The sequence below is a fragment of the Salminus brasiliensis genome, chromosome 13, assembly GCF_030463535.1.
Source record: "Salminus brasiliensis chromosome 13, fSalBra1.hap2, whole genome shotgun sequence".
In the NCBI taxonomy this organism is placed as follows: Eukaryota; Metazoa; Chordata; class Actinopteri; order Characiformes; family Bryconidae; genus Salminus; species Salminus brasiliensis.
This window is the reverse complement of record NC_132890.1, coordinates 21,355,747-21,373,957: the sequence shown is the minus strand read 5'-3', so window position 1 is coordinate 21,373,957 and position 18,211 is coordinate 21,355,747. Positions and strand designations below refer to the sequence as shown.

The window sequence follows — 18,211 nt, the reverse complement described above, 5'->3', positions numbered from 1 at the left end:
GTTTGTTCAAAAAAAGCCTGAATTAGACCATACTAAATTAATTTATTCACGCTATATTAAGATTGATTCATTATGACCATTAGCATATTAATAGAGGTCTGCTATGTCAAAATAACTACAAATCTGTAATTTGTAAGTTGTAATAAAACATAACAAACATTTGAATTTGTGTTTACTGGTGGAGCACAGAAAAATACCATAGATCAGTGTGTAGAATCCATTAGCGCTTTATGTAAGCTACCAAGTTTTTACTGCTGTATTGAAGATGAGCAAGGCTGTTGTGTTTGTTGGATGCGTTGTGTTGTTTCCCTGAGTGAGCGCAATGTGAGCTCTTTCAGAGCGCAGTTTGGATCAGTATAAGCTTATTATTGGTTTTATTCAATCAGAAAAAAAGATAAAATGCAATGTGTGATGTTAGTGATATAGGATCTTATATTCCTATTTATGTATTTCTTGTTCAGAATGAGAGTTTCTGACACTGACTGATTAAACATCTATGAAGGTTGGGCTTTGTAGATCACCATCATTACAGATCAAGCAGGAATGCAGGAAAAATGATAGAGTTTAAGTGACATACAGCTGGTGTTTCACTTATCTTACTGGTAACTGTCAGTGGATTTTATTTGATTGTATACATTGATGTATATATTCTACTCGTTACCTTGTAAATGCATGCTAACATGCTTTACCTTGTCTTTTGAAAAGCTGATCAGTTGGTTTTTTCTCAGCATGAACTGCACTGCCACCACACTGGCCACGTGACCTCGGAGGATGCCCACTGGTTTGGAGACGAGGTAGGGGTTCCAGAGGCAGACCTGGTTATTCACACCTGCTGTGGCTAAGGGAAGGAACAGACTTTGTGACAACAAATCGACTTCAGCAAAACTCTCGGATAACCTGGACACCCTGGACGCTTTGGTAGAAATCTGCCACACAGTCAGAGATTGTAGCCTATCTGTTAATGCACAATTTGTGTTTGTGAGTTAATTTGTTTCTATTAGTAAATAAATAGAAATTGTGTCTAAATTGATGATTTGTTCACTTATTTACACTAAGAACATCCGCAACACAAGTCATTTTAACAGGACTGAATACAACTGTATATAATGGACCTGTAAGGCAGGTTCACAAAGTGGAAGTTAAGTTTTCTAGTAAAGTAGACAGTGAAAGCATTATGTAATAAAATAATTTAAATCAGTAAGTACCAATGAGGTTGAGTTCAGGATGAAAGTCCAGGTCGGTGATGCCCTTCTCAGTGTGAAAAGCAGTGACTCTGAGAGGTCTAGACTCTGCCTCCCTCCAGCCCAGCACCATGCTGGTGTTAGCAGAAGTGCTGCAGGACACAAAGGCTTCCAGAGACCCCAGGAACCGCACTAAGGGGCAGAAACTGTCCATTGGTTTGATTCCTCACAAAGCAATAATTAGATGGTGATTGGTTGGTTTAGTGAAGTGGGAAACAACACTGCCCTCTGCACAGCAGACTGGGGATAAATTGACTGACTGTCCTTGTTAGTAGTAAGTAGTAAGACGTGAAAAAAATATTACAATGTTCTTGTTACAGTGCTAAAAACAAAGCTAAGCCATGTTATGCTATGTGGCTCCTGTGAGCTGCTGCAGTGCCATGAACCAGCCAATCAGCCAGCAGAGCTCATCATTTTTCATCACAACCCCTTCATAAAAGAAGAATCTGCATGTTTCATTCTGAGATAAAATAACAGGGTGGTAAATAGGTATTTTAAACATGTGATCATTTTTCACTCCAACCAAAGACAATATTCATACATCAGACAACAAAGGAAATACTCTATAAATGCAAAATATGACTTTAATTTCAGTTAAAGCACTACTGTTGTTTAGAGTGTAGTATTAATTTGTTAATAAACCACAAGGAAGCCCCTAAAGACTCCTCTGTCTGCCTGCTAGATGTTTTGAAGGTTTAAAAGGCTAGTTATCTCTGCTTTCATGTAAAACTCGTTGACATGTCATGTCCCTGACCACCTCCAAATATGGATTGAGTAATTAAATCACCATGTCTTTTGTATTTACTACTGACCTCATGTTAACAAGGCCATAGTATTTCCTAGTCTCACTTTGCACTGGTAAAAGTATAAGATCCTTGAGAAACTTTTGGAGGTTCTTCAATTTAAAACTGTTTTAAAAACTCTTAATGTGCTTTGATAAAATTATGACCTTTCTGTTGTTAGGGTTGATTTTGACCCCGGTATATTTTAAGGTCAGAAAACAATAATACATTCCAAAACTGAAATCATAAACACGCTGTAAACCAACAACCCACAGCCAGCTCTACCTCCAAACACTTGAGGTTGAGTTAGGGGCTTCTGGATATGACTTCTGGACTGCAGGGTCACAACATTACTTGTGACAATTTTTTACCAGCTATGACCTTGGACAAGAACTTCTCAAAAGGAAACTCACCATGGTGGGCACTGTAAAAAAGAATAAACCTGAGCTGCCCCCTGAAATGTTGCAGGTGAAGGACAGGGCTCCACTTTCCTCAAAGTTTGTTTTTACAGACACCACCACTGCGGTTTCATACTGTCCAAAAAAACAATGTGTGATTGTGATTCTGATGTCCACTCTTCACAAAGATGCAGCTGTGTCATCAGGAAGTGACAAAAAGGTAAAGGTGCACGTATTCGTCACTGTACAGTGTGGACTGTACAGCGAAATGTGTCCTCCGCATTTAACCCATCTGGTAGTGAACACACTCACACACACACACGTGTTAGGGGCAGTGAGTACACACACACACCCAGAGCGGTGGGCAGCCAACTCCAGCGCCCGGGGAGCAGAGAGGGTAAAGGGCCTTGCTCAAGGGCCCAACAGTGGCAGCTTGCCGAGCCCGGGAATCGAACCCACAACCCTGTTATCGATATCCCGGCGCTCTAACCGCTGAGCCACCACTGCCCCGATAGCAGCAGCCCCGAAAAAGCCCATAATTATCCTGGACCTAGAGGAGTGAACAACCTGGACAAGCTGACTGCCACCTACACTTGCCAGCGAATGACCAGGAGATGGCCAATGGTTGTATTTTACAACATCCTCAATCTGTCTGCATACAATGCATTTGTGTTGTGGAACCAAATTTACCAAGGGTGGAACTCAAACAAAAAGAACGAGTGAAGGATGTTTCTTGAGGAGCTAGGAAGATCCCTTGTCAAGGCACACATTGAGCAAAGGGAACGGGTGCCCCGAGACCCAGTCGCTGCAGCCTTGGTCAGACAGCTGCACTCCATCCACACCCACAGCAACACGAAGAGCATCAGCACCAGCATCCTCCTCAACCAGCCCTGCCTCAACATCAACCACAACAGGCACAACCCCACTGAGACCATCTGATTCTAAAAGAAAGAGGTGTCAGGTCTGCCCTAGCAATAAGGACAGAAAGACAAACACATTGTGCTTCACCTGCAAAAAATATCTCTGCAAAGAACACACAAAAAGTGTCACTTTTTGCCACACATGCATCTAATATTTCACAAGTACACATGCATGTTCTTGCACACAGATTATTTATAAAACTAGTACTTGGTTTTGGAGGGTTTGATTTGCTTGATTGGCTGTTGTTTGTTTGACATTGAAAATCTACATATTATTATTATTATTATTATTATTATTATTATTATTTGTTATTATTTAATACTAGTTATTTATTGTTTATTACTGGTGCTTTTCATTTTGTATTTGTATGAAAGTTCTATTTAAATAAAATAACTCCTGTTTTTTTTTCCAGTTAATAATAAAAATATATACATATATATATATATTTTACATTTAGGAAATGTGTTCTAATGCCCTTCAGTAATAGTCAGGTACTATAACATCCTTTTTTTATTTATATTATTCTCTTGAGGTTCATTTGACTATATTTTTATATTGAAGATGAGGGGTATTCTCTCAAAAGAAGGGCCGAGAGGGCCACAAAAAATTATATATTTAAACCAATCATTTCATAGATGTGGAACCCTAACAAGGTCACTAAGAGGTAAGAAACAAATTGTAGGATAAAGAATTGTTTTTAGGGTATCTGAAGGGTGATTTAAGACACGGGTCAAAACCGATCCGTTAACATGAGAAAGAGTAACAGAAAGTTAACACTAGAGGAAGGTTAAGGTACTGTGCGCTGGATAGAGGGGCATAATGCCCCCCAGCAACAGGGCTGTGGGGTTCTCTGAAGTGATGGAGCTCCATCCAATCACTTGGAATGAGCTGGAGTAGTAAAACTAATCATCCAACATCTGTACATGACCTCACGGATGCAACCAAAACCTCCTCACAACACTACATGTTCCAACATCTAGTGTAAAGTCTTCTCAAAGGAGCAGAGGCTGTAGGACAAACTCCCTATTACAATTAATGATAATATAGTATATAATTATTAATAGGACCAATATGGTTGCTCGTAAATAACTTTACCATTCTATACAATTAAATGGTGGTAGGGTGAGGGGTGGGGGGGTTGGTTATTAGTGACTTGAGGAATAACCCATATACACTCAGAGGGCATCAGGCACACTATAATAAGAGGCCGCCCCCTACGTGGTCTGTTTTATAGGGAAATTAGGAGAAGAAAGGAGCTGGAGGCCACAAAGCCAACAAAACATTTCACTCCAAGGATCAAACACAGGTTCTTCACATTTGAGAGCCCAGCAGAGCCGTTTTGGGTGAGAGATGCACACATTTAACCAGCGTAGGCCCAAAGGCCAGCATGCCACCAAGACAGAGAGGTTTCAGACTCACACACACATACACACACATATATGCATACGAGCAGCGTGTCTAATCCTAAACACTAGATGACTCTCCAGGGTGGGAAGAACTTCAAAAGAATCCCGCCTACAGCCGGGGAGATAAAGCACCCAGCAATTTTCAATTAACAAGTCCTTTTCATGTTCCGTTGTGTTTCCTTCTGCTCTCTTGTGTTTGTTATTCTTGTTTACTTCAGCTTCTATTCTCTCTGTCATCCTCCGCCGTCTCCGAGGAGCCTGTTCACCCACACACGCACACACACACACAAACGCTCGTACACCTCAGCCAACTTGAGGTTGTGTGTCTCTGTGAGACGCAGAGCTGCCAATAATATTCTACAACAGCCGTATGATGTCTGCAGGATTTCTCAACACTGGAAATGATGATCAACAGTTTGGAATCTCTGTTTTCGATGAGAAAACATCTATTTTCTTGTGGAAACACGAGCGAAACAATTCATGACATTATTCTTAGCAGCACAAACTGGGGGTTTATTAAAGGGTCTATATGATGGAAAAGCAAGCTGTCCTTACTTTGTAATATCCATCTGCATCTATCTACACTCTGTATCTATCTACACTCTCATTGATATACACAACATCTATCTATCTATCTGTCAATACATATATCTATACAGCTCTCTATTTATCAATCTATTTATCTATCTGTGAGTTTGTTTGTCGTTCTACTGAATGGTCTATCTATCTATTTATCTATCTGTCCATCCATCCATCCATCCATCCATCCATCAATCTATGTATTGGTTGATCTGTTGAATAATCTATCTATCTATGTATCTATGTATCTATCTATCTATCTATCTATATATCTATCTATCTATATGTCTGTCTGTCTGTCCATCTATCTATCTATCTATTGGTTGGTCTGTCTGTCTATCTACTGATCTATCTGTCTATATGTCTGTCTGTCTATCTGTCTGTCTGTCTGTCTGTCTGTCTGTCTATCTGTCTATCCATCCATCCATCCATCAATCTATGTACTGGTTAATCTGCCCATCTGTTGAATAATCTATCTATCTATGTATCTATCTATCTGTCTGTCTGTCTGTCTGTCTGTCTATACATCTGTCTGTCTGATCATGTGCCCAACCAACCAGCTGTCTGTATATCCAGTGAACTTTAGGAGTGAAATGATATTGGCTCCATTATGTGTGTACGTGTAGCTCAGTGAAGTTTCTGTAATGTTTCTAAAATGGATGTGGTTCAGTTGAACTGAGCTCACTCAGTATAACCAGCCTTAAGAAACAGCAGTTTGCGCCATAATATATTATATTATGCATGAAGGCTACTCAACAATTTTCAACTACTGTATTGCTCTGTAAAATATTCAATAAATCTAATAATAACTTCTAATGTCTAGTTTGGAATACTTACATCTGCATTAACACTTACATCTGCATTCAATTACTGTTGTAGTATAAAACAGCATTTTAGTGTGTGTGTGTGTGTGTGTGTGTGTGTCTGTGTGTCAGTATCTCAGCATGCTAAAACTTCTCTAATCGCCCAGCTAAAACTCATTGGGTGTGACATCAAAAAGAAGTGAGAAACTGGTGAGGCATCACTTTGATGGCCTTGAGTAAGCACTTACTAAACTGTGCTGATTTGCATATTAATTGATATGTGTGTAGTGGAGGGTGGCAGAGCTGTCTAAGCGCAGCAGAAACCCCCCAAATCCAGCCAGACTCATCCTCTGCACGCCACAACCTGCAAACATCACACTCAAATATGACACTGATGTGTTCATTACCAGAGGCAGTACGACCTTTGTGCACATGAGTGTTTGCGTGTGTTTGTGCACTCGCTGCATCTAAACAGGGCAAAGGGCTTCTGGCATTTTTCAAACATAAAGAAAAAACACCAATCAAAAATCTGACAGCCAACTTTTACACAGTCATGCCCTTATAGCTTGTATTTCCACCACTTGGCTGAAATTACATCAGTTAGATGTTTCTTATAATGGTCTACTAGTCCCTGACATCAACTGGGAGAAAATGTTTCCCACTCCTCCATGCAGAATTCTTTCAGCTGTGTGACATTTCAGCTTTAGTTTTTAGACAGATGGTCTCACCTTTTCCTCAAGAGTCCTCTGATGCACTAAAAAATCCTATTAGATTTTATGTTCTCCAGGCCCTACTGCAAAAATGTAGCCCCAAACCATGACATTTCCACCTCCATGTTTCACAGTTGATATGGGTTCCTGTGCTTAAAAGCTGTGTCTGATTTAGGCCAAACATGTCCTCTGTTACTGTGTCCAAATAATTCAACTTTAGATCCATCTGGACATTGTTCCAGATGTCCTGGTCTTGGTCTAGGTGTTCTCTGGAAAACTTCATACCATGTTTTTTTGACAGTAAAGGGTTTCCTTTTTGCACCACTACTATTGAAATCCATCATGTGCAGTCTCTTTCTGATGGTAGATGCTGTACGTTGACTTCAGCTGTGACAAGAACTTTCTATGGATCCTGTGATGACATTTTAGGATTGTTGAAGACTTCTTTATGCATTTTATGGTCTGCTGTTGGACTGGACTGAATGCTAGGATGGTCTAAACTGGCCATGTAGGCAGTTGTTGCACTTGGAAATTATTTAGTGGACAGAAAAACAGCTGATTTCTAACTGAGGATTTTTATAAAATACCTTCCCAGACTCATCTGCATTTACAATATTATTTTTAAAGGCCCCCGAAAGCTTTTTTTGGATCGCCATTGTGATTCCACTCACAATTAAGAGCAAACCAAACTAAATATTTGAGGTTTAAATAAGACTCCTCTATAAGCCTATCTAACTATGTTCTAATACAGTATTCTAATTTGTATTAATTAAATGTTATAAATTATTTTTAAAACCTTTCTTAAGTTGTATGTAGTGTTATGTTACCTCTATCTCTCAATATTGTTCTAATGAAGATCAAATGTCAATAAATGTCCATAAATATGATAAATATGGTTTTCAAGGTGTGTCCTAACATTTTCATATGACTGTACAACCTGAGATAATAATAATCTATGTAGATACTAAATTACCTGAAGGAGACACTAATAAATCTTAAACACTGGATAATTAGTAGATATTAAATCATCCATAGTAGATCCTGAATAATGTATTGCAAATACTGTAAAATACATATTGGATATTATATAACTTAGCATGGATGCAGAATAATTTATAGTGCATACTTTAAAGTATATACTAGATATTTCATTCTGGATACTGAATATTTCTTGTGGTTAGTGAATAATTCATAGCAAATACTGAATAAGTCATAGTAGTTACTGAATAAGTTATATTGGATACTGACTAATTCATAGGGGACACTGAATAATCTGTTGTGGACACTAAATATTTAATAGTGGATACTCAATAATTCATAATAGAAAATGATAACTTGTGTTAATAAATACTGGACTATAAATAACCCATACTTTATACACCTGTTCACCGTGGGTGGATGGGTGTGTCAGACTCACCTGTACGGACCCAGTGTCCTGTGTGTGCAGTGTGTGTGACGGTGTAGCAGCAGCGATGGCGGCCCTGTTGGAGCTCAGCCCAGTTGATGCTGACGGCTGAGTCCTGCTCCACACCTGCACTCGGCCTTTCAAACAGAGAGATCAGCGCTGACCTGAAACACACACCACTCACCTCAACACAACACAGCCAAACAAAAACACACACACACTAGCCAACTCACTCACCGGATAGCTGCAAAGAACCTACAACACATCAAATTCTGATCACTAGTTCAAAAAATGCACATCTACCCAGTTTGCTTTTTTAGTTTTAGCCCTGGAGTTTTGATGCTAATGGAGTTAACACAGAGTGGAAGATTATACCCCACCAATTAGCTTCATGCTATATCATCACACACTGTCCTTAAACTGTGCCCACCATAAAATCTGGGACAACATTTTTTTGCATGGTTAGAACAGAACAAATTCCCAGTAACTGTCAAATAAATATTCCAATTACAATGATAAATACTTATTTAGTAGTTGCTGAATACTTTATAGTGGATACTGAATAATTCATTCATAGTGGATACTGGATCATTCATAGCAGACACTGACTTATTCATGGAAAATACTGAATCATTTATAATTCAGTATAAATTCAGTATGAATGTATTCATAGTAAGTTATTTAATTAATGATTATATTATTATAATCATAATTATGTTATTATGTATTATGTGTAATTGTATTCTTTAGTAGTTGCTGAATGATTCATAGTGGATTATAAATAAATTCAAAGTCAATACTGGATCATTCATGGTAAATACTGAATAATTCATAATGGATACTGAGTAATCCATTGTCAATACTGTAAAATACATAGCAGATACTAAATAATTCATAGTGGATACTGAATAACCCATAATAGATACTAAATTGTAGATACTAACAAATCCATAGTAGATAATGAATAATTTGTGTTGAATACTTAATAATTGATAGTAGATACTGAATAAATTCTAGTAGTATATATAATCATTTATTATTGTGAATCCTAAATAATTATTATTATCTTGTGGATACTCACAGTATAAATAATTCATCTTGGATTGGAAATTGAGTTAAATCCTTTAAATAGATACAATGTGTGCAAATGGGTCTTGGTGTATTTTCAAATGTGTATTAGTCTCTCTACAAAAACTAGTGACTCACTTGTCCACCCACATCCCCAAAGCTGAGCACAGCCTGCTCTGGCCGCTCAGGATGATACCAGTAGTGGAGGCCGATGGGAGTGTAACGCAGGCCCTGGAGTTTATACTGAAGATTGAACTCCTGCTTAGAGAGCAGGTCATAGAAACAGATCTCTTTACTGGTGAATGAAACAGCGAGCTGGAGGAAACACAGGCAAAGACACAATAGACAGAATTTTAAATGTTATAATTGCGTTTGTCTGCAATCACACAATAGAGTTAAATAATTACACACAGCCTCTGACGAATAAGGTATTTGGAGTGCAGGATCGCTTCTGAACATCAGAAATACAGATGAAAAATCTCATTGCTGATGTTTCATCAAAGTAGGCCATGAGGTTAACTCCTTGCCTTTCATTGGTTTGGAAATTATAAATCAATTGCCATGGGGTGGTGATCATGAAAGGCAATGTACATCTATACCTTAAACACATTTTTTTGGATTTGCAGTGATTTTCCAGCTTGGATTTTCTGAATGAGTAATAGTTTTGTTTGTTTGTTTGTTTGTTTGTTTATATATGTACACAATTAACAAACAAACAAACAGAAACAAATGAAGCAACCTCAAGTTGTGTTGAGAAAAAGAACAATAAGGGAACTAAAAAAAGGAATAAATTAAAATAATAACAGTTTTTAAAAAAAGTATAAAAAATAGAATGCAATGTTTATGATTTTAGGCATTATTTTAAGATCATTACAATCTTTTAGATAAGATGGTAACCTGTTCCAGATCAAAGGTTCTCGAAGAGAGAGTGTATACTGTCCAATTGATTTCCTAAGAATGCTGTGTGGAGATTATATGAGTAATGATGAACTTGAAAATTGTATAAAAGGTGTAGCGTGTGACTGGTATTATTCTGGTTTAAGGGTGACTCGTGCCATAAGTGGGTGTGTCTATTGAATTATGGAATATTAGTGCCGTCCTAACCCTACTCTGTATAGAGACACAACTGACCAATCAGTACAATGAGACTAGAGCAACTTTCTCATATGTTCCTCATTGTGTGTTTACCTTATGAACGTTGGGCAGCACCACCATGTCCGTTGCCCACAGGTCCTTGGGTTTGACTGAGTCGTTGGCCAGGCGGTGGCTCCGAAGCAGGGACAGGCCTTTTTCTTCCCACATGGCCAGCGTGCCCTCTTTACTCACGCTGAGATAGTATCCGGCCGTGGGCAGGTGTGTGATGCTGTGTAGCCTGTCTCTGTGCGAGACAGGCAGCGTGCGGGCGGGTCTCCAGCGGGGCACAGACGCTGCCCTGGCATGCTCCTCTTTCTCGGACAGGCCCAGCAAGAGGAACGAGGCTATTCGCTCCCAATTCACCCAGCCATCTCTGGACACGTCTATGCTGTCAAACAAATGCCCATACTCCTCCTGAGAGCCATGGCCAATCAGAGAACACGCCTGCTCCACAAATTCTGTCCTTTGCATGGACACTGGCAAATCAGAGCCGTCGGATGGCTGCAGAAGGGAATAATACCGGCAAGGTCAAAAGGTGTGTGTTCAGGTGTTTGTATGATGCCATGTTGTACGATGTGGTTTTGTATGATGCAGTGCTGCATGATACAGTGCTCTCTCACACTCCTCTCACCAGGAACAGACTCTGCATCTTTACAAAGTCCTCCATGCTCAAACGACTTTCCAGCAACTCCTCCTCCACCACCGTTGCCATGGTCACGCGTCACAACAGCTGTCAATCACAACCTAGATGAGAAGAGCGTGGGGTCTTCTGGGAGGAGGTGGGAAAGTTGACAGAACTTATGTCACACTGCAACACACACACACACACTCTGACACCTAACAAGTAGAAATGATAATGTTAGTAATTACTGGATGGAGATAAGTCACCCTAAGTGTGAGCAGGCGGTACAAAAGTCATGTAAAGGTTTGCACTTTGAGAGTGTGTTCAGTTTGGACACCTGTAACCATGGCACCAAGATCATAAAGTGAAGGATGCAGCTATAAAACTTTTACTGCTGCCTTTTCTTATTAAAGATCAGACAAAAGCAGAAATGTTCATATCAGAAAGAGGGAACAACAACTCCTTCAGTACACAGGCAGCCAAAAGGATTCTCTGACCAAAGAACCACTTTCAGTTTCTTAAAAAAACTTTAAGTGGTTGGTTTGATGTTTGGTAATTCAGATGTTTGAGTGTGAAGAAACAGACGAAGGTTTAAAGAACACTGTTAAAATGATTTCACCTGGTCATTTTTTAAAACCAGCTCAGCGAGCAGTTGAACTGGTTTCAGGAACTGGTCAAATAGACATTGTGGTTTGAATGGAATAAAACCAGTTGAACTGCTTATTAACACATGATATCATGTGTTTAGGTAACCATTGTTCATAGTGTTGAAGCGTTATGTAATCCTAATGTTCTTCACTCTCACATCTCATGTTCTAACACGGTTCTTGTTCTCCAGAGAAACCATTGAACTCTTTTATTTTACTCAAATAAACACTTTGAATGAAAGCAAAGACGAACGTGTTTTTTTTTTTTTACTTCATTACTCTAAATCTCACATACACTTTAAATGAGGTTCTACTCCAATTCAGTTATTTTAATCATCTTTTGGTCATTGCTGTATTAATAAGCAGTTAAACTGGTGCTATTTCACTGAAATAAACACTTTAAATGATGGATGGTGATTAAAATGATTATTGTGTAAAACTTCAATTAGAACTAAATGCGTACAAAAGTATGAACTAAGCTCGGTGGGATCATTCCTCATCCTCAATGTGGTGTTCAATACACGCACTTGACACACAGCAAGCCTCAGAACAGAAACCCAAGAGAAGACAGAACCGGTGAAGGAGCAGAACACCCTACCCATCATCCTCTGAGTAAAGCACGTCCAGCACTGCTGAAGGTCTTCAGAGCCTCCAGCAAGAGTCTATCTGTGAAGCGTTCACTACTCCTTAAAATCTGAAGACCAAAAGTTGCCCAGGAGAGAGAGAGAGAGAGAGAGAGAGAGAGAGAGAGAGAAAGAGAGAGAGAGGGGAGAGAGAGAGAGAGCACAGTTGAAAAGAGAGAAAGAGAGAGATTCAGAGATGAAGAGATACAGTGAAGACGGAGCGAGAGAGGTACTGATACAAAGAGAGTGTGAAGAGGGAGTTAGAAAGCGAGAGAGAGAGAGGAGTAACACTGAATGACCACCAGCAGTGGCAAAGAACCCACACACACACACACACACACACACACACACACATCTACACAACCCTTGGTTTTTATTATCCTCCTCTTTAAAGACTCGGTGTCTCCTGGCAACCGGTGAACAAGTCGTGGCCATGTTTGTGGGTCCAGCCCAGTCCTCTGTTCTCAGATTGGACACCAGAGGAAAGCTCATCGAGGCCTGGGGCACTTTATTCCACAGGCACACACACACACACACACTGGGTTTTATTACAGTTTCCACATCACTCTCCGGCCACCCACCCTGGTCCCCCAGCCCCTGGCCCTGCTGCTCTACAGGGTTTTAAAACAATTGTTGTTGAGGGATTTAGACCAGTATTCCTCTCACACCTCCAGCTTCAGCCACAACAAACCATCGTCACCATGGGAACTGATTACTTCCCAGTTTACACAGCTCAGTAATCACATTTAAGAGCCCTTCACATATTACACACACACACACATATGTATACACAAAAGTATTGGGACATCTGCTCTTTCATTGTTTCTTCCAAATGTTGAATGATCAGCACCTCACCTCATCCCAAAGGTACTGGATGGATCACCATTATTCCAGAGAACACTGTTCCACTGCTCCACAGTTCAACCCCTCTAGCCCACGCCTGATCCTTAATGTGCTTCAGAGAGTCCTATTCTATTGGCAATACTTCAAGACAAGAGAGCAGTTGGTGCAACTTAAAGTAAAAGTTCAGACACAAGTAAAGTAGTTAATCAGAAGGGGTATCCACTTGCATATATGTATGTATATATACACACAGTGGATATAAAAAGTCTACACACCCCTGTTCAAATGCCAGGTTTTTGTCATGTAAGAAAATGACAGCAAGACAAATAATTTCACAACTTTTTCCACCTTTAATGTGACCTATAAACTGTACAATGCAATTGAAAAACAAACAGAAACCTTTACAGCGGAAAAATACAAAATAAAAACTTAAAATAACCTGGTTGCATAAATATGCACACCCTTAAACTAATACTTTGTTGCAGCACCTTTGGCTTTTATTACAGCACTCAGTCTTTTTGGGTAGGAGGCTATCAGCATGGCACATCTTGATGTGGCAATATTTGCCCACTCTTCTTTGCAAAACCGTTCCAAATCTGATAGATTGCGAGGGCATCTCCTGTGCACAGCCCTCTTCAGATCACCCCACCGATGTTTGATGGGATTCAGGTCTGGACTCCATTGAGTTCTGTTAATTTATTCTTCTGTTAATTTAGATGTGTGCTTTGGGTCATTGTCGTGCTGAAAGATGAAGTTCCTCTTCATTCTAACAGAAGGTCGGAGGTTTTGTGCCAACACTGACTGGTATTTGGAATTGTTCATAATTCCATCCACCCTGACTAAGGCCCCAGTTCCAGCTGAAGAAAAACAGCCCCAAAGAATGATGCTGCTTCACTGTAGGTATGGTGTTCTTTTGGTGATAAGCAGTTTTTGCGCCAAATATACCTTTTGGAATTATGTCCAAAAAGTCAAGTTGGTTTCATCAGACCATAACACATTTTCCCACGTGCGTTTGGGAGATTTCAGATTTCAGTCTTTTTGCAAAATTAAGCCGGGCTTGGATGTTTTTCTTTGAAAGATAAGGCTTCCGTCTTCCCACCCTACCCCATAGCCCAGACATATGAAGAAGACGGGAGATTGTTGTCACATGTACTGCACAGCCAGTTGTACGGCACCCCACATATGGATGCCCACCAGGGTCAGTGAGGGTCAGTACTTAAGCATGCTGCATATGGAGCTAAGATAGGACCCATGTGAGACTAAGGTGGGCTGTAACGATGGGGCCCATATGGGAAACCCAACTGGGTCCCAGTAACAAAGTATGTACACACCCACTCAGAGCCCATGCCCACCTGGAACCCACCTGGAGCTCACCTGGAGCCCACCTAGCCCACGTTCCACCCATGTGAGCTCCACATGAGCATGTTGGTCGGGTGTCTGGATATTTTTGTACCCTGTACAAGCATCACAACAGAGTTTAACTATCTGGTCAACAGCAGCCCTAGTCTGCTCTGTATAGGGACAAAAATATTGGGACACTGCTCACGGCTCAAGAGTTTATTTTGCTTTTATTGGAGTAACTCTCTCTACTGTCTAGAGAGGCTTTCTACTAGATTATGAAGATTTGATTGCATTCAGCGACAAGAGTGTTAATGAAGTCAGAATGTTGGCTGATCACCACCTTACCTCATCCCAAAAGTATTGGATGGAGAACCATCATTCCAGAGAACACATTTCCAATACTCAAGCTCAATGCTGGAAGGGCTTAATACCTCACCATTCTACGCCTCGCATTAGGCAGCAAGGTGCCAATAGGTTCATGGTTATCTGCTCCTGAGAGTCTTATTCTATTGGCAATACTTGTCTACAGGGTCTAGACAACCTGTGTTTGTGTGCATGTGCACATTTGTGTCAGTAATGGGTGCAACTCATTAGTTGCGCATTAGAAGGGCTGTCCACAAACATTTGGACATGTAGACTATGTATTCATTTTAGAATGCAACTCAAAGTGTGTGTGTGTGTGTGTGTATGTATGTATACACACCTTAGATGTCACCCACCAGGCGTCCCTCAGGTTGGAAAAGAGAAACAGACTCATATTAATTTTCCACTGCAGCTCCCACCAGTCCCCAGCAGTAAAGCCCTGAAGACAGGCACTGAGCTTCACTCCCCAGACTCTACACTCTTAAAAATAAAGCTGCTACAAAGGATTCTGTAAGCAAGGCCATAGAAGATTTTAGTTCCATAAAAAACATTGTAAAAGAGAATGTATGTGGCATTATATGGCATTGCCTATATATCCTATTGTAGCACTGTCTATTCTGTCTATTTATTAATCTTAGAAATAAAGACCATTCCACATCCACATCTTGACAGGATCAATCTGATAAGCCTTGGCACTACTTAAAACAAGCGGCTGTTCTTAACACTACCCTGCTAAAAAGAAAACTGCTTACATCAGCAAACCAAGTCAGCATAAACCAATTTATACTGGTTTAGATGAACATGGAATTCCTGCTGGTCTAAGCTGTTTGTTTCAGCCAATATATACATCCAGCATCACTTGGATTAAACCTTTTATAATCTATCTTCTTACGTCCCATTTTGGAGATGAGGTTTTGTTCTAGTAGTAGAGGTGTATATAATGTAATAGACAAGGGATTTGCTTCATGAGATCACACACACTTGTTTGATGGGGACATGAGATGGTTAAGTATTTATAGTAAACACAGGAAGTGTTGCATGTGTGATGTGATTTTAAATTTTTTGTGTGTTTATTTGTATATCTGGCTTTAAAAAGACAAGTAATCCAAAAGTAACTGAAAATAATCAGATTACTTTACTTGAATACAGTAGAGGTAACCAATAATCTGTAACAGAATACATTTTAAAGCATCCCTCCCAAATGTGTGTGTTTGTATATATATATAATTATGTAGTGGATTATATAGAGTCAATAAAGAGAGAGAATCAGATGAAAGAATATATAATAATAATAATAATAATAATGAGTCAATTTTATTCATTATTAAGTTTTGCTGTAATTTGTGATGTCCAGCTCACTGCTTGCTTTAACTCATCAACTTCAAAAACTGACTGATCACTTGCTGCTCAGTATATCCACCCCTTGACAGGTGCCATTGGAACCAGATCATCATTGCTATTCACTTCCCCTGTCAGTGGTTTTATTGTTATGGCTGATTAGTGGGTATTTTTGTATTTTTTTTAAAGGCTTCCTTGTTTATTTAGTTTTTTTCCAGGGAAGTAGCTATATTGGAATCGTATGCCTAGCATGGTTAGTAATGGCTAAACAACTGGCACTGTGAACAGTTAAGTGACAATTTTGTGGTGAGGATCCATGGATCCATGAAAATATCATATCTGTGCCTTTATCGCTGCACAGTAGAACAGTGCACCACCACTTGTGTTTGGCTGCTTGGGCCTACCCTTCGGATCTTGTTCCTCTGTAAACCAAAATTTTGCTATGCTGTTAATGCCCAGTTCCAGTTGTTCCACACTGGTACCGCCAGACCTGGCTCTCCACTGCCCTGCTGCCCGCTGTTCTGCTCTGGGTCCTCGCATTGTTTCATCCTTACCTCAATGCATAGCTGTGCTTGTGACAGTTTACCTTCACTCACGTCTACATCTTTTATGGCTTAAGAGGAATTTGCCATTTGCCTCTTAATGCAGCATTGTTTTATTGCTGTTTTCTTCTGTTCTTCTAATTATTGCTCAATCCGATGACGACCAGAGGCAGATGGGTGCCCCTTGTGAGTCTTAGTTCCTCTCAAGATTTCCTCCTCTCAATCAGAGGGATTTTTTTTTCTTGCCACCGTCACCACTGACTTGAACCTGGATCTCTGTAAAGCTGCTTTCTGACAACATTCCTTTTATTGAATATTCAGACCTTAACTTGACCTTCGCCATTTCTTAATTATTAGAAACGTCAGTTGATAGTGGTTCTGGTTCGACCTCAATACTAGAGCTGTACAAGCATGAAGCCCTCTGTCCTTACCGATCCTGCAGCCAGCTGGGGGGTGGGGGGGTGGGGTGCTGGGGTGGACTCAAAAACTTCAAACATTTAACAAACTGAGAAACCAGAAACCTGAAAATGCTTTGCGATCTGCTTACATGCTTCTGCTTTGTGGGCATCTGTTATTTGAATGTTACTATAAGGAACAAGCTGCTGCTTAAATGAGCCGATGGGTGTTGATTGTTGCAACAAGGTTTGGGGAGTTTGGGGAGTATTTCTAAAGCTTTAAAATTTGAATCACCTGTCCATTCCCAACGGTGACTGCAAACAAGCCTTAACCTTAACAAACTAATCACAGTCTGAGACCATGGTAAATGTTCTTACACTCACATAACTATTAGTCACAGTTACAAACTTTGATTTGGGATGTCTTTTCAAGGACAGTTTCTATTAGGGACCTGAGTGGCTCAATACCTGCATGGTATATACACTATAATTGTATCTTGAGAAGAGTGACAGCTTAAAGTTACAGCTTAAATAACTAATGTTTAGAACTTTATGTTCTTCAAAGCTTATGTATGCATCATGAGGTCACTGTGCAGGCAGCCTTCAAACTAAGCGCTGTCACCCTGTAGGTGATTGAGAGACGTCCGCTCTACCTCAAACCAACAGAAAAACACCTTCCTAGAGACATACGGTATAATACGAGCTCACTGCACCCGTGTGGACAGCAAAAGGAGCAGAAGAGGGCTGAGATTCTCATTTTCTCACGGTCTAAAGTTCCTCAGGGACAGTTCTGCGACCGTGGCTGATTTTCTCCAGCGCTTAACGGCTTGAAATAATCAGAATTAGCTGATTGGAGCCTCAGCCAATAGAGAGGGGGCTATGTAATTAGGTCACAGCCATTTAATTAATATCCTTTTCAAAACACAGCCTTTTTAGAGGGATTAAAAAGGGTCCGAATAGATACGGCGCACGTAGAGGGAATATTAGCAATAATCCTCAGGGTAAAGAGGACAGATTTCTTAATGAAGACGGAAAAGAAACCCAGACACG

The 18,211-nt window shown here is 40.0% G+C and overlaps 1 protein-coding gene across 5 annotated transcripts in view; it reads right to left on the bottom strand.

Moving 5' to 3' along the window:
* The window catches only part of LOC140575086 (cilia- and flagella-associated protein 337-like), a 39,167-nt gene extending 26,689 nt beyond the window's left edge, over window positions 1-12,478 (bottom strand). For 2 of the 5 annotated variants that reach the window (XM_072695228.1, XM_072695232.1), the window contains exons 1-7: window positions 12,315-12,478; window positions 11,079-11,284; window positions 10,502-10,948; window positions 9,452-9,628; window positions 8,258-8,429; window positions 1,206-1,373; window positions 690-838 (exon numbers count right to left, since the gene is read on the bottom strand). In XM_072695228.1, coding sequence (XP_072551329.1) covers window positions 690-838; window positions 1,206-1,373; window positions 8,258-8,429; window positions 9,452-9,628; window positions 10,502-10,948; window positions 11,079-11,159 — 1,194 coding nt within the window. In that variant the 5' untranslated portion in view covers window positions 11,160-11,284; window positions 12,315-12,478. Of the gene's footprint in view, window positions 1-689; window positions 839-1,205; window positions 1,374-8,257; window positions 8,430-9,451; window positions 9,629-10,501; window positions 10,949-11,078; window positions 11,285-12,314 lie in introns of those variants that run through there. The other 3 variants (XM_072695229.1, XM_072695231.1, XM_072695233.1) reach the window with 3 other exon arrangements.
* Window positions 12,479-18,211: the final 5,733 nt, after the last annotated feature.